This window comes from Komagataella phaffii, chromosome 1, assembly GCF_000027005.1.
Source record: "Komagataella phaffii GS115 chromosome 1, complete sequence".
Taxonomy (NCBI): domain Eukaryota; kingdom Fungi; phylum Ascomycota; class Pichiomycetes; order Pichiales; family Pichiaceae; genus Komagataella; species Komagataella phaffii.
In genome coordinates, this window is record NC_012963.1 from 1,146,693 (window position 1) to 1,163,221 (window position 16,529).

Sequence of the window (16,529 nt, forward strand, 5' to 3'; positions counted from 1 at the left end):
GGTATCTGCTCTTCCTAACAGCAACATTTCTCCAACACAAAGCCGCAGACAAGTACGGAGAAATGTCCAATAATAAGACACAGAGTCACAAGAGAGACTCTGCTGCCTTGCCCAGTAGCAAGAGGAATAACTCCAATTGCTCCTCGTTGGAAGCTCCAGACCCATTTGGAGAATCACAAAACAATTACAACCATAATGTTCAACCATTCCCTCCCTATGTGCTGGATCGCATAGCCAAAGCTTATCATGGTAAAAATGAACTGAACGAACAAAATTCTGATCCATTCGTGTCTACACTATACGATGATTGGTGCCAATTTCTAGAAACAATAGAAGCTCGTCAAGCTTATCCATCCGAGCTGCTGACCAAAGACAATTCCACGGACTCTAATAGCGAACTTGAGAAAGAATGGGGAGGACATGAGAGACTGAGAAGAGAACTAGGTGAAGAAGGTAAGATGGAAAAGGCTAAAGGAAGAATGTCACTTTTAGCGTTCTTTTTTGGAAAAGGTGATTCTTCAAAGGAAAAGGCCAAAGTTCGATCTAGATACTGGATGACTTATGAAAGGAGAGAGTCTTGGAAGATAACATTTGAAAGGATAATATTCAGCAATCCTTATATACCTTTGTCATTTCGTCTGATTACCATGATCTTTACCATCATTTCTCTTGCAATAGCCTGCCATATTATGGTTTTATCGAAAAGAAAATACTTTAACGATGAATCAATTGATCAACAGCCTAGTACCATCATGGCCGTTGTGGTTCAATCGTGTGCATTAGTTTATCTGTCATATATTGCGTGGGATGAGTTTCATGGCCAACCGTTAGGATTAAGAGACCCAGTGGCCAAAATGTCATTGATCTTATTTGATTTGTTGTTTATCATATTCTGTGCAGCGGATCTTTCACTCACTTTTAATACCCTTTACGATACGCGATGGGTTTGTCAAGCTGACGTTACGTTAAGTTACGACAACGTCGTTGCTCCACTATGTGATAGACAACAGGGTCTCGCTGGTTTTTTGTTCATTACATTGATTACATGGGTGATTACGTTTGCAATAAGTCTGTTCAGAGTTGTGGCAAGGGTATCACCTTCTGCATGATTGGATCACAAAGTTAAAATTTGGACTTTTTCATAGACCCCTATATAGCTCTGTAAATACGATTTTCAATCTCCCTTGCAAGTATTTCATGCATCTCCGCGAGGTTCTCTCCAGATCCAGCTCGGCCCCCCCTTAATTCCCTAATCCCTCGTGTGCCACCCAACTTTGATCTTTGGCAATATGAACCCTCTCCATTACATACAAACTCGCTCGTTACTCTTGACCGTCTTCGTCGCTCTTGTTAATGGCTGAGAAACTACCCAAATCTGATGATCTAAAAGCTACATGGTCTTTTGTAGAACCTGGACTCCAATTGATTCTTGGAAGCGACTCAGTGGCCACGGTTACTCCCAAAATGTACATGAATGTCTACACTGCAATCTACAACTATTGCATCAACAAGTCCAGGACCCCAACGCAGGATTCGTCTTACGGATCGGGCTCTAACTCTACTACGAATGCGTCTCTCGTGGGAGGAGAAATCTATCTTAAATTACAGCAATACTTGATCGAATACATTCAACAGTTAGAAAAGAAACCAGAGGAATCTTTTCTCCAATTTTATGTCCGTCGATGGGTCCGTTTTACAATCGGTGCTGGATATTTAAATAATGTTTTTGATTACATGAACAGATACTGGGTTAAAAAGGAGAGAAGTAATGGAAGAAGAGATATTTATGATGTGAATACCTTGTGTCTCTTAACCTGGAGAGACTTTATGTTTCGGCCTAATTTGGAGATATTGCTAGAAGAAATCTTGACACAGGTCGAATTGCAAAGGTTGCATAAAATTGAACTAAATATGGAAATTTCATTTGCCATCAAATCATTTGTCTCTTTGGGATTTGACATCAACGATCTTAAGAAGCAAAATTTAAGCGTTTACATAACTGATTTTGAGAAAGCTTACTTAGATGCAACTCTAAAGTTTTACACAGAAGAATCCGATGAATTCTTGGAGACTAATGGTGTTGTGGAATATATGAAAAAGGTCGATACGAGACTGGCAGAGGAAAACTCAAGAGCTAACATTATTCTCATCGAACACACCAAAAGACCGCTTGCTGATGTTTTAAACAACGCTTTGATCGAGAGACATGTTGAAGTGATGTATGAGGAATTCAATAATCTTCTTGATCAAAAGCAAACTGAAGATATATACCGGATGTATTCCTTGTTGCAACGAGTACCCCCTACGCTGGAGCCTTTACTAATCAAATTTGAAGCATATGTTAAACAGCAAGGTCTCAAGGCCGTTGCTGAACTCAAACAGTCGCAAGCAGCTGCAGAATCCATGGGAGCTGCATCAAAAAAATATCAAGCACTTTTACCAAAACTATACATCAAAACTCTACTCCAAGTGTATGAAAGATTCAATGAGGTAGTTTACATGGCATTTGGGAATAACCCGTTGTTTGTAAAATCACTGGACAATGCGTGCAGAGATTATATCAACAATAACTCTATCGCTATGCCCGGAATTGATAATAATGGCCCCACAGTATTCAAAGGAAACTCGAAGACACCAGAGTTGTTGGCCAGATATGGTGATACCTTATTGAAGAAAAAGGCTAAAGATTCAGATGCTACCGCTGATATGTCAGCTGATGAATTAATGAATATTTTCAAGTTTATAGCCGATAAAGATGCATTTGAAACTCATTACAGACGCTTACTGGCCAGAAGACTGATCAACGGCAACATGGTTTCGGAAGAAGAGGAAGAATCGATCATTCAAAAGTTGAAAGAATTTAATTCTCTAGAGTATACTACAAAGATGTCGAATATGTTCGCCGACATGAAAGCTTCCAAGGACTTGCGATACTGGTTCAAGGAACAAGAAGAATCAGATAATACAGATCTGAATATTTTTGTGCTTAGTCAAACAGCATGGCCTTTCCCTCAATTCAAGCAACCGTTCACCCTACCAGATGAGCTATTAGGTACAAAAGAACAGTTTGAAAAGCTTTATTCTGAAAAGCACTCCGGTAGACGACTGAAATGGCTCTGGAACCTTTGTCGTGGAGAAATGAAGGCCAACCTAGCCAGGCCTGGTAAACCGCCATTTATTTTAACTGTTAACTTGTTCCAAATGAGTATATTACTTCCATTCAACAAACGTGAAACATACAGCTTTGAGGAACTTCATGAAATAACCAATTTGACTCCAGAGCACTTAGAAAGCTGCATTACTCCTTTGGTGAAATACAAACTTCTCATTCAGTCTCCAGAAGGCTCAGAGAACACAGGCAAGTCCAGTACCAAATTTACAGTTGTCAAGGAATATAAGTCCAAGAAAATGAAAGTTAATTTTATGCAAGGAGTGAAGCTTGATCAAAAGCACGATCATGACGATGCTCAAAAAGAAATCGAAGATGATAGAAGAAGTTTCCTTCAAGCCTGTATTGTTCGTATCATGAAAGCACGTAAAGTACTCAAGCATTCTGCGCTGATCAACGAGGTGGTCCAACAATCACACGCCAGATTCCAGCCTAGTGTTGGAGATATCAAAAAGGCTATTGATCTTTTAATTGAGAAGGAATATTTGAACCGCGTAGACGGTGACAGTTACGAGTATCTAGCATAGTTAGGTGAACAGGTGAAATAGATTCTAGCCGCGCTTATCAATTTAAAATGGAAAAAGAAAAAAAAACGAAAAAAAGAAACGGCCAGTATATCGAGGGGAAAATTGAATAAAACCAATCTTCTGTCGTCAAAGTAATCCAATATGACTCCAGAACCAGGTAAGTAGTGAGGAGCAAACGAAGGCTACAGTTTGTTTTGAAAGGACTGATGATATTCTAACACTGTTTGTAGAAGGCTATAAAAAAGTTAGTGAGGAGAACCCTAAGCACATTCAGGCTAACCCATACGGGCCTAACCCTTCTGATTACTTAAGTAATGTCTCCAACTTCCAGTTGATTGAGTCTACCTTAAGAGAAGGTGAGCAATTCGCCAACTCATTTTTTACCACTGAGAAAAAGCTCGAGATTGCCAAGGCCTTAGATGATTTTGGAGTCGACTATATTGAACTGACATCCCCTGTAGCATCTGAGCAGTCTAGAGCTGACTGTGAGGCCATTTGTAAATTGGGCTTGAAGGCCAAGATCTTGACTCATATTAGATGTCACATGGATGACGCCAAAGTTGCAGTTGAAACTGGTGTGGATGGTGTTGACGTTGTCATTGGTACTTCTCAGTTTTTGAGACAATACAGTCATGGTAAAGACATGTCGTACATTACCAACCAGGCAATTGAGGTTATTGAGTTTGTCAAGTCTAAGGGAATAGAAATTAGATTTTCCTCTGAGGACTCCTTCAGAAGTGATCTGGTTGATCTGTTGAACATTTACAGAACCGTTGACAAGATCGGTGTTAACAGAGTCGGTATTGCCGACACTGTTGGCTGTGCTAACCCAAGACAAGTTTACGAATTGGTGCGTACTTTGAAAACTGTTGTACATTGTGATATTGAATGTCATTTTCACAATGATACTGGTTGCTCCATCGCCAATGCCTATACCGCTTTGGAGGGTGGTGCTCGTTTAATTGATGTCTCTGTTTTGGGTATCGGTGAAAGAAATGGTATCACCCCTCTTGGTGGTTTGATGGCCAGAATGATTGCTGCTGACAGAGAGTATGTGTTGTCCAAGTACAAATTACACAAGCTAAGAGACTTGGAAACCTTGGTTGCTGACGCCGTTCAAGTGAATATTCCTTTCAACAACCCTATTACTGGTTTCTGTGCCTTCACTCACAAAGCTGGTATTCATGCGAAGGCTATTTTAGCCAACCCATCTACGTACGAGATTTTGAAACCATCTGACTTCGGTTTGACTAGGTATATTCATTTTGCCAACAGATTAACTGGCTGGAATGCTATCAAATCTCGTGTCGACCAGTTGAACTTGCATTTGACTGACACTCAATGCAAGGAAGTTACCGCTAAGATTAAGAGACTGGGAGATATTCGACCTTTAAACATTGATGACGTTGATTCCATTATCAAGGACTTTCATGCCGATGTAACAACCCCAGCCCTCAGACCAGCAGAAGGTGGTGATGTTGAAGAGGCCCACTTGGATGCCATTAAAAAGAGAAAACTCTAAAATTTAAAGTACCGAATTATTTATTGCATCAAACGACTTTGAATAAATGCATGACTTATTTATATTATCATCTCCTACCTTTTTTCTTTCTGCTCTTTGGTTTCGTTTTCTTCTTGGGGGAACTATTCTGTTTTATTCCTTCTGTTTCTGAACTTGCAACAGTTTGATCCTGAGCAATCTCAACTTCTTTAGTCAACTCAACAGACGAACGTTGATCGTTAGCATCGGAAGTTTCCTGGGGAGCTTTTTCAGAAGTTTCCAGGAAAGTTTGCTTGTCAGCTTGTTCACTGGTATCTTGGATGTCAGATATATCTTTTTCATCATCCAGTTCTGGCAGTACTGTTTTACCTTCTTCTGGAGCAGTATTCGTTTCTTGAATCAAACCAGTCTGTTTAGACCCTAGTTTTTCTAACTTTCCATTTTTATTGAGTTCCTGAAACTCTGAATCAAGTGGCCTGGATTGAAGAGAAGGTGGTTCTGGAACTTCACTGTCTATATTGGAGGTCCCGGACCCATTCTCATCAAGAATATCTGTCTTTTGGTTATGATCTTCATCAACCGAGCTTGTATCGTCGCCGTTTTCTTGTATTGTTTCAGTTTCCATATCTACTCTATCCTGGATTTGATCGTCAGCTGTAGGTACCTGGGTATTCTGAGAATTATTTCTCTGTGGCTCGCTCTCTTCTCCATTCTCTTGCGTTTTCTTTTCAACCTTCTCGTCCTCTTCCTCCTGGATAGTACTGGAAGTATCATGCGCTTTTGTTTCTGTCACTTTTTCAGTCTCTGAACCTGTGGAATACTCTACAGCAACCATTTGGGGACTGGAGTCATTCACTTTCTTCTCCTTTGAGTTTTCTCTGGTCTCTTCTTCCTTCTCCTCCTTTTGCTTTTCGATAACCTCTTCATCTTTCTCTGCCTTTGGCTTTTCTATGGCTTCCTCCTTCGTCTCTCCCTTTGGCAGTTCTTTGGTTTCTTCCTTCTTCTGCTCTTTCGAATCTTGTTCAACCTCTACTATCTCCCTCTCTTTAGGGTTAATTTTCGAATCTTTTGGCTTTTTACTTTCAATCTTTTCTTCTTTTCCTCTTCCAAACCATTTACCAGGGGTGGCAGCCCTATACGACTCTAATGAGCTTCTAGCTACCTCGACAGATTTTCTTTCCTGTGCGATATTTCCATTCATAACTATTGCCATCCTTTCGTCTTCATCTGTTGGCATTGAATTAATCTTCTCCCAGATCACCTGTCCTGAGTCATTGTAACCAACCACATCACCAAGCTTGGCTCTAAAATAATCTACATCTCTCATCATGATTGCCTTCTCAATAGAATCCTTGAAATGAACTTGAGTATACTCGGCAAGTAATAGTCGCTTGTAGTTGTCGAATATTCCACTCAGTATTGAGGTATATTGATTTTCAGGAAGATAAGTTTGAAGAACATTACAAATCGTAAGGGTTTCCTTCACAAGAATTTCCATATATCTATGGCATTGACCCGACTGAACATTTTGAGACCAATCAATTCGTTTAATCTCAGCAGAGTGAGTGCCAAATCTATCAGTCATGATTGAAACCAGTTTGGCAAATATCTCATTCTCATGATCAAAGAAAAGGTCCTTGATCTTATCTAATTCTTCGGCAACTTGAAGTTTGTCTTCTTGCTTAACAGATCTTAAGAAACAGTTTTTGACGTGAGGGATTAAATGAACAATGAACCTCAACAATTGCGAACAAATAACTAAATGCTTAGAAGTAATGTGTTTGAGGCCTGCTGTTCGTGTGGCGCCTGCTTTAAGTACAGATTGCTGAATTTTGACGTTCATCAATCGCAGAAACTCGCATACATTGGAGTAATACAACAAAGTATGTTGAGGAAATACAAGTTTCAGCATTTCATAATTTTTAACACATCTTAGTATAGTAAAGACCACTGTTGGTACAATGAAAGAATCTTGATCAATGGATAAAGTTTTTCTTTCCTCGCCTTGGATATCTTCAGGATCACTTTGCACGTTATTCTCATATTGAAACTTAAGTGAATTAATCCATTTTTCAGGATCTTCATTGGCAGATTGAATGACTTGGTTTAAAAGAGTCTGAAATTCGTTGGGAAGATAGCCACTTTTCCACGGTTCCTTTTCAATAGATTCAGATATTAACTTAAGAGTCGAAGAATGGAAAGCAGTATTGAAAAGTTTGGTCTGAACTCCAATTGCATCTTGTAGTGCTGTTGTGTTTGTATTTCCGCCATTAATCATTTCACATTCATAAAGAAAGAGACCATTGACTGAGTAGAAGCGTAGAAAATAATCCAAGGAGATTTGAGCTGTTTGTTCTCGTCGAACTCCAATAACTTTAGAAACCCTGGTTTGCACAACATCAATTGTTGTTAGAATAGATTTGGTAATATCAAGCGTCATTATAATATCCGTTTGTGAGGTATTAGCAAAATCAGATTCCGTAACAAAATCTAAGGACATGTCCAATAATGCTTTCTGGTGAATTGTTAATCTTCTCAACGCCTCTGATACCCTGCAATAAATTTCAATGAGCATATCCTCAAACTCTCTGGGAGTCATCAATCTCAGGTTATCACTCAAACTATTACGAGCATTACTTTGTGTACTATTGGTTTGAGAAGCGTGCGACGAGGTTCGGGAATCTTCTTCTGGCAAAAATGATCTTACTATACTCTTGACCTCCACCAGTAGCTGTTGTTCATAACGGCCAAAAGCATTAGTCAACTCTCCGCATCTTGAGAGTTCTTTCATAAAATGAGATAGTTTCTCCTTGAAAAGGGCATTAACATCTTGGAATGAATTGTTGATTTCTTTGTCTAATTTTATGTAAGTGAATCTTCTGTTATCCCGTTGAAGATTTGATGATAGTCGGTACAAAGTATCATGTTTCGAAACGTGATCATAATGATTTCTCAGATCTTCGATCAAAAAGTCTACAAACATTTTGCAATAAGTCCTACCGATTTCAGATTCCAGGTTCTTTAGCAAATGTTTGAGACTAGATAAGGCTGGGAGTTCAGTGAGATTCTGCAACGGGTAAGGCCATTTGGACACAACTGATTGAGCTAGTAAAGATTTGGACGTGTCACCTTTTATAAGACAGCGAATAGAATCAATCTGGTCAAGAGCCTTCTCATAATTTCCATTCAAATATGTTGCTTCGGCCAAATCAGCTTGCTGTAAAATTGTCTGCACTTGAAGTAGGGATTGTTCCAATATCTCAGTGTTTATCCTCTTTTGTATTTTCTGAAGAATGTTAATTGCTTTTTTAGCCTGTTGTTCATCAAGAAGGTCCACCCTTTCCTGTAGGGCAAGTAAACCTTTGGCCGTAACTTTACTACCTGTAGTAATTTTGTTAAGGTCATCTAAAGCCGTAAAAAATGAACCAGATGACTTGGAAATTTCATTTATCAGGTGTACCTCCACTGTATCTAAATACCAAGATAATTTCTCTTGGAGAAGGTTGTTGTTTGCTAATGATTTGGATGAGCCATCTTGAAGAGAGATATGGGATCCTTCAACCACGGTTTCAAAAACTCTTGGGTTATCTAGGCGAAAATCTTCTTGAAAGTAGACACTCGGAATGTCCTGTAATGAAGCATCAGCAGCACTTTGATGGATATCATTGGCAAGTTGATCCTCCTCATCAACTTGCTTCAGATATGTTTCAAGAGTCTTCTCAGTTAATTGATTGTTTGATTCGTATTCATTGAAATAGTCTTTGAGGGACTCTAAGTATGGTTTATAAGAATTTGGGTTGGCCTTAGTTATTTTAGGCAGCTTGACAGCGGGGATATCGTTAATTGATGGTCCCTTCAAATGAACAGTGGTGGTTCCACCATTCACCGATATAGTGCGGAGATGTCTCTTTGATCTTTCAGCACCTTGAACCAGCTCGTAAATTGAGTTCTGGCCCAGTGGGCTTATCGATTGGGAACTTAATCTGTTGATGCCTAATGAGATGGAGCTATCGTCAAAACTGGGACGAAACGACGATAGAGTCGAGCTGGAAAGTAATCTCCTGTGGGTGGGAGTGTTCACAGCCGATGACGACGGCAACAGATCGTCATTAAGAGACGGAGACTCGCTGAATGATTCGTCTCTCCGATCAATTGACGTGTCCATTAGTGCGATTGATTACGAGTATTGTTGAAGGTTGAGTCGAGTCGAGCTGAATTTTGATGTAAGATCCCTAGCTAAAACAAAGCGAGAGGTAGAAAGATTAATAGGAACAACGTGAATTCAATTACAAAATTAGAAAAATGTCTGCTTGAGAGATTACTTAGGAAGGATGAAAGAAGAACTAAGGGCAATCATTCAACCACTGAAAGGGTTTCTTCAGAGAAGGCAACAGAGGCAAAAATTAGCTAGTACTACTATTACTACTGAGAACTCAAAGAAAAAATCAGTGACAGATCATAGGGAAACTCCAATTGGCGAAGATAACCTAAATTGACATGACAATAGATATCAAATTGATCACTATCAGAATACTGCAGTTTCCTTCCAATTCTCATTGCAACATGGTAACTTTATTTATTCACTAGTTATACAACATTTATTTCTCTTTGATGTTGTTGATCTCTTTCTCCAAGTTCTGCAGATGTTCCTTCTGATTCTTAAGTTGCTCTCTCAGCTTGGCTAATTGCTCGGCTTGGTGCTTCTTAATGTAGAAGTCCTCTTGAGCCTTCTCACGCTTGGTGAAAGCGTCGCCGGATCCGTCAGAACGAGGAGCTCCTGTAGATCCCTCAGAATAGAATCTGGCAATGGCCTTGTTTTGTCTGACTAAAGTGGCGGTAGTACGTTGAAACATTGTAATTAAAGCAATTGATTGTTTAGTGGTTTCCTTTCGGTTCCTTGAAGAAGGGAGAAGAGGTTAGGGGGAGAGGAGACATGGGATTGGTTAAAGTTATTGGTGCGCGCACTACTATTTTAGTATGGGTGAGGGACAGGTTGGGGAAAAAACACGGGGAAGAAGGATTCATAGTCGAAGATGTTGGTTGGTAATTAATCGGCTAGTGTTCGGGTATATAGGAAAAGGGCATGGTCTATAGATGGTCGAATATGGTTGATGAACATATTCTAGGACTAGTGTTACTCCATATTGAAATGATTGGAGGAACAAAGACGCCGTTAATTTTCTGAAGATTCAGAGTTGCCAGTATCAATATGTATGTATAGTATCGTACTAGTTCTTGTTCAATTATGCACTATGGGATGCAAATCAGTTAGTGGAGTCAAGATCAATAGGTGGAACGCAAAATGTGTAAGCTATCCTTGCTTCAAGGATAAGCACTAGTTTATTTTACTTGCTCTCAGTCCCAATGACGATGGGGCAAATGAGGTTGAAGCAACCCAATTCAGATACTCAACCCTCAATAAATCTCCGGACACAGCAGAACAAACTGTGACTATTTCACTTGATTCAGGACACACGAATTTTCTTGGCTATCGTGCCTGAGTATGCAATCACCACAACTAATCACCTGTTTTCGTGATTTGATGATGCCCCATATCATAACTTTGCATGATAAGAGTATTCTCTGTCTAGATGCAGAGGTCCTGTACCTGCTTGGTTGCTTACATAGAGTTGGATCAAGAACTGGCAAGCCGATCAGATTATCTAGAACATGGTGCCTAGTGATCCAGTGCCGTATAGTTTTCTTAAGAAATTCAATCTGACCATAACCCTAAAAGGGGACTGCTCATTCCTAGCATCATATATTGACGATAAGTCATCAGCGAAGTCGCCGAAGATTCGTAGCTCCCCCACTAAGTCACGCGACAACTCAGTAACTATCTAGTGAATCTGTAAATGACTATATCATTCTTGCTAGGGAAAAGTTCGTATATCTTTTAGATCTGTATGCTAAAGCTCCAAGCTCCAATCTTTTGTTAAGTTAACTGCGCAAGCAAAATACACGTATTTGAACCAGTCGGATCCCTAAGGGTTCAAAACAGGCGTAATGTGTACCATTTAAATGAAATCAGCGGTTGGTTCAGTGCAATGATGGGCCAACTCAATAGGAAGACTATGCTGCTTGAGAAAGCCTTGTTCAGAAAGCCTTGCTATCCACTTTTTGAGTCAACTAACATTGTGAGTATTTTTTGTACAAGTGTTAGAAATGCTGTGCACCATTCCATAACATATGAGTACTCTTGCTAATGATCTTACAATTCAGAGTTGCAGAGATCCAACTATCCTCATCTTGAAAGATGTCATTCTACTTTGATAGGATTTTTGATGTTTGAAGAGCTCTTTTGGTTTGGAATAGCTTTAGTTCCATTTGCGTTGAACATCATTTAGTTCAGTGATAAGCAAAGCTATATTAAGTGTTAGACCACAGCATCAAGGTTAAGTCTCAATTCACTTAACAAGAAAGCACATTCCGTAGAGGCAGATGAGGACGAAACTCCTGCGCGATCCTTCCACTAGATTTCCTCCCAACAAAATTGTATTTTCCTGTTACCCATGTCTTTAGTGAAAAGACAAAAAGTCGAAGAGGAAAACCATGACGATACATCGTATGAAGCACTTGTATTTGAAGGCCATGAAGGTCCGGTTATCACTGCTAAATTCAGTGGAGACGGGAAATTCGTAGCATCTGGTGGTTTGGATAGACAAATACTTCTTTGGGTTCTTCCCAATGAAGCGATAGAAACAGAAACAGAAGCCAGTATTGGTTCAATTTCTGGTCATAAGAACGGTATAACTTCTTTAATGTGGTCCTCTGATGACTCTCATTTATATTCTTCGAGTGCAGATTCCACATTAGCCTTATGGGATCTAGAAACGGGCAAAAAACTACTAAAATTTCAGGGTCACAAAAGCATCGTGAATCAACTAGACCTTGATTCACAAATGGCCAGCGTTGGAGATGATGGTAAATGTTTGATATGGGATCCAAGATCAAAACACCCAGTTGCTTCAATTGAGACAAATTATCCGCTCACTTCCGTTGTGGTAGCTGATAACAGAGTATATTTTTCAGGAATAGACCCCACAATTCATGCTTACGATTTGAGAGACACAGAAAAATCATTATGGGAGGAAACGGTCCATAAAGACACGGTGACCTCCCTCTCTCTAAATGAGAGCACTCTATTTTCTTCATCCCAAGATGGTACGCTTCGATCGTATGATGCGCAGGCATTTGTAGCTCAAGGAATATCACGAGTTAAACCAGAGATATACGCCGATCTGGATACTGGAACCGAGAACTTTCTTCTTAGAAGTACTGTTAATAGAGCCGGGGATAGATTATTCTGTGGTTCCGCTGACAAAACTGTTACCGTCTGGGATGTTCATTCTGCCAGAATTGTTTCCAAATTGGCCAGTCAATCTGGCACTATCATAGATGTTGATTTACATCCAACAGAAAATATCCTACTTTCCACTTCTGTTGATGGCACCATATTAATCAGGGAGTATTAGATAATAGATAATGTACATTAATTATTCAAAGAAGCGGACTTTTTTGCGAGTCAAGTTGGTATTGGCACCGGTGACGGTTTCAACAGCTCTTTTGCGGGACCGAATCAAAGATCCTTCTTTCACTAGCTTTGATCCAACCACTTGCCCGTTCTCATAATTCATAGACACTAATGGGACATTCCAACTTCGAATTCCATTATCAACCCTTGACTCCGCTTCTAATAACTCGGGGGGCTCTTTCTTCGAATTGGAACCTATAGGTTTGTTTGAAGTAGACGAAGATTCAAAAGGAGAATACTCAACATCATGAAAATTTATAGGAAGGAACTCATGTTTTAGAACGTATTCTTGGATCCCACGGTTTTCAATGACACTAGCTGAGTCACGCTCGTTATTGCTGGAGGCTTCGGCAGATCTTTGCTGAAGCATTTCCTCTTCAATCGTCCCTCGCAGTATTAGTGTTTCTACTTTTACTTCTTTTTGTTGCCCAATTCTATGGGCCCTCTTAATTGCTTGAGCTTCAAGATCTCTTCGCCAAACCGGATTGATGAAGTACACCCTGGTTGCAGCAATAATTGTCAAACCATGCGATGCCAACTTTAGGTCCATTATCAGTGCAGCCCCACTTTCAATTTCTGTAAATTTTACCAGATTTTCCGCCCTTTCAATTGGTTTCTTGTACGAAGCATACATGAAATATTTGACTCCTAAGAGATCTAATGCTTCCGATAGATAATATGCAGAGTCTTCAAACTCAAAGAAAACTAGGCTTTTTATTCCTCCAGCCTGGTGCTCTAGCAATCGAGCCGTCAAGTAGGATAATTTGGCCGATCCAGTACCGACTACTGTGGATTGACGAAGCTGGTCATTAACTGACTCACCCTCACGGAACTCGCTCATTGTTTCAGTAAAGCTGTCCGAATAGTTTGTGAGCTCTTTCTTTTCCTTTGCTGTAAATTTTGTACTCCATTTGGGATTCTTTATAGCAGAGGCGATAGTTTCTTGTTTGATAGGTTGTCCGTCATGGTTTTTGATCCTTTGAATATCTTTACGCCAGACAAGGTTCCAATAATTTTTCCAAAAAGGCTTCAAGTCTTCAGTTAATCGCTCTTCCAATCCTAGTTGACTTCTAACAAACCGATACTTGAAAAAAGCCTTTTGAAGTTGGTACAACTGAGGTGCTCCGTACGTTGTGAGACCATTTCTATAAGTGTCCAGGGACAGATTGCTTGCAAACTGGTGGATTACGTTAGAAACGTAGTAATTCATTTCATGTATGGCAGAGGCAGTTCTCCATCGTTTGTTAGAAAGGGCAAGTTTGGCTGTTCTCAATGAGTTTTGCAAAAGGTCTCTATCTCGTGGAGAATAATAGGCCGTTCCATCATCATTTTTCTTCTTTAAACTCTTTTGGCAGATGGACATCAAAGCTCGGATATCTTCAACAGAAAATCCAGTCCAATAAAAAGTGGCCCTCTGTAAATTGGTGATCAACCTTCTCAGTTCAGCTCCGTTGGATGGATGGAACATATAGTCTCTATCTGTCCTCTCTGAAGTAACAGCATTTGTAGCTAATAAAGAAGTAAAGAGATTAACTGAGATTCTATTGTAGTACCCCGGTTCGATCAAAACAACATCGTGAACTAGAGGCGGTAAGTCCACTTGGTCTTCTACTTCTGTGACAGAATGACGAACCATTAATGAGTTGAGGATTTGGAATAACTGTAGTTCTGAGTTGAAGCATTTGCTAATAAACGGCCTCACCACTTGTTGGTTCCATGCCTTCGGGTCATTAGACCAAAGAGGAACATTCAAAAATTTTGTGATCAAGAATCCCAGTTTTAATAAGTCATCCTTGGCGTTGAAAGGCTTTTGAACTTCTTCTTTGTTGACATGTAACCGAGTAAGTCCTCTAGTAGGAGTACCTGAAATTACCCATTTTCGTTCGACGTAAAGACTCCGAGCAAGCTCAGAAGGCCTGGATATCTTGGAACTCATTGAATGGCCTTCATCAACGATAAGTCTCTTCCAGTAAATACATCTTAGAACGGAATCAGAGGAATCATTTTCTCTGGCAAAGATACTAGATGCTATCAAAATAATGTCAACGTCCAAAAGCTTTTCAAGTGGAGGAAACTCGGGATCACTTCCCTGTGGAAAACCAAGTAGCTCGAAGGCATTGGGGCTAAAATGTTTGTCAATTTCTGTGATCCACTGACGATACAAGTTATCGGGCACTATCACCAGAGTCGCAGCGGATAGATACAACTGTTTTGATATCGTTATGGTATCTTTAACTTTCAACCTTGCACTTTTCCTAGTTTCATTGGAGGATGTTGTGTATTGAAAAGAGGGGGGATGGCTCCTCAATGCCTTGATACACGATGCGGGAAGTTCAGACCGAAATTGCTTCCAAGATAATGATTCTTGACTCAGCATATTCACGCACAGTTCTTGTAGTGATATCACTTTTTCAGTTTGCTGTGACTGGTATCTAAACTCTTTGGGAATAGTTGGAAGCTGATATTTGGTAATATAGATCAATACTAAGCAAAGACAAGTTTTCCCGAGACCCATATTCTCAGCAAGAATACCACTACGAGGAAGAGACAGTGTAGATTTATCCCTTTGGAATGTCAATTCGGTGACATGCAAGTAGAATGAATTCGTCTTGTACAAATCGGGTACCACGACCAAGTTCGGGGATAAGCTTGAAGATGGGTACAGTTCTTTTTCCAACATGCGAACGATAGATCTTCTCTGATATTTATACAGGACACTTTTAAGGTCTTTAATCTCGTTGTTCAAAATCATAGAGACTGCTGAATTGAACTGAGTATCGTGTCTATTAACCATGGGTGATTGAATCCGATTGTACAATGCGATAACTCTCTCCTCCAGTGATAATATGGGTTGCTGTTGTTCGTTACTAGTCTGGAAAGGCTTGCGATTTAGTAAGCGATACATTGTAAAAGAATCTGAACTTCGGTGAATAGTCCCCGAGAATCTTTGTTTGATAAAGGAGATCAACACTGTCTGATACATTTGGAAGTATCGTACCAATTGATGAGTGGATCTAATATTCCAGGCAATTGGCGAAAAATCTATAACTTCCAGCACAGTTTGTAGAGCTTTCTTCTGTCTGCTTTGATGCCATGCTGTTGGTTTACCCCGTCTGGTGCCTTCTCTAAAAGTTTCGACTTTTCCATAATTAGCACAATCGTTGAAAAGACAATAAACTCTACCCAGGATTATTTTTCTTCTGCGAATACAAAACTGCTTATATGTCACACGGATAACTCCTCTTTTAACGAGATAGTTGACTTCTATTAAAAAGTCCGCATAGTTAGATTTACCTCCATCTTGAGTTAGAAGATGAACCTTTTCATTATAGGGTGGATCATACCAATTCCAACCATCTGGGGCCAAGGTTGAAAAACTGGGGGTTCTTGGAAAGTTATAGAAGAACAAAGTTCCTATTCTGGCAAAATTATGAAGGTCATTGGTGACATTGGTAACACTTGTCAGATCCATAAATTAATCCATAAGATAAGGCAAATGTGCTTAAGTAATTGAAAACAGTGTTGTGATTATATAAGCATGGTATTTGAATAGAACTACTGGGGTTAACTTATCTAGTAGGATGGAAGTTGAGGGAGATCAAGATGCTTAAAGAAAAGGATTGGCCAATATGAAAGCCATAATTAGCAATACTTATTTAATCAGATAATTGTGGGGCATTGTGACTTGACTTTTACCAGGACTTCAAACCTCAACCATTTAAACAGTTATAGAAGACGTACCGTCACTTTTGCTTTTAATGTGATCTAAATGTGATCACATGAACTCAAACTAAAATG

General features: G+C 39.7%; 7 protein-coding genes across 7 annotated transcripts; 4 read left to right on the forward strand and 3 right to left on the reverse strand.

Annotated features, from left to right (window-relative positions):
• Positions 1-62: 62 nt before the first annotated feature.
• PAS_chr1-1_0311 (uncharacterized protein) lies at positions 63-1,109 on the forward strand (the record flags this gene model as incomplete). The annotated part of the gene is made up of 1 exon (XM_002489924.1): positions 63-1,109. The coding sequence occupies one exon, from the start codon at positions 63-65 to the stop codon at positions 1,107-1,109; it is 1,047 nt and encodes a 348-aa protein (XP_002489969.1).
• Positions 1,110-1,353: 244 nt separating this feature from the next.
• On the forward strand, positions 1,354-3,696 carry PAS_chr1-1_0312 (uncharacterized protein; the record flags this gene model as incomplete). Its single annotated transcript, XM_002489925.1, has 1 exon — positions 1,354-3,696. The coding sequence occupies one exon, from the start codon at positions 1,354-1,356 to the stop codon at positions 3,694-3,696; it is 2,343 nt and encodes a 780-aa protein (XP_002489970.1).
• A 141-nt stretch (positions 3,697-3,837) lies between these two features.
• On the forward strand, positions 3,838-5,218 carry PAS_chr1-1_0313 (Homocitrate synthase isozyme, catalyzes the condensation of acetyl-CoA and alpha-ketoglutarate; the record flags this gene model as incomplete). The annotated part of the gene is made up of 2 exons (XM_002489926.1): positions 3,838-3,853; positions 3,927-5,218. The coding sequence occupies 2 exons, from the start codon at positions 3,838-3,840 to the stop codon at positions 5,216-5,218; spliced, it is 1,308 nt and encodes a 435-aa protein (XP_002489971.1).
• A 67-nt stretch (positions 5,219-5,285) lies between these two features.
• On the reverse strand, positions 5,286-9,362 carry PAS_chr1-1_0314 (Component of the GARP (Golgi-associated retrograde protein) complex; the record flags this gene model as incomplete). The annotated part of the gene is made up of 1 exon (XM_002489927.1): positions 5,286-9,362. The coding sequence occupies one exon, from the start codon at positions 9,360-9,362 to the stop codon at positions 5,286-5,288; it is 4,077 nt and encodes a 1,358-aa protein (XP_002489972.1).
• Positions 9,363-9,795: 433 nt separating this feature from the next.
• Positions 9,796-10,050, reverse strand: PAS_chr1-1_0315 (Protein that inhibits ATP hydrolysis by the F1F0-ATP synthase; the record flags this gene model as incomplete). Its single annotated transcript, XM_002489928.1, has 1 exon — positions 9,796-10,050. One exon carries the CDS (start codon positions 10,048-10,050, stop codon positions 9,796-9,798), a length of 255 nt encoding a protein of 84 aa, XP_002489973.1.
• Positions 10,051-11,709: 1,659 nt separating this feature from the next.
• On the forward strand, positions 11,710-12,672 carry PAS_chr1-1_0317 (Hypothetical protein; the record flags this gene model as incomplete). The annotated part of the gene is made up of 1 exon (XM_002489929.1): positions 11,710-12,672. One exon carries the CDS (start codon positions 11,710-11,712, stop codon positions 12,670-12,672), a length of 963 nt encoding a protein of 320 aa, XP_002489974.1.
• Positions 12,673-12,693: 21 nt separating this feature from the next.
• On the reverse strand, positions 12,694-16,203 carry PAS_chr1-1_0318 (Hypothetical protein; the record flags this gene model as incomplete). The annotated part of the gene is made up of 1 exon (XM_002489930.1): positions 12,694-16,203. One exon carries the CDS (start codon positions 16,201-16,203, stop codon positions 12,694-12,696), a length of 3,510 nt encoding a protein of 1,169 aa, XP_002489975.1.
• Positions 16,204-16,529: the final 326 nt, after the last annotated feature.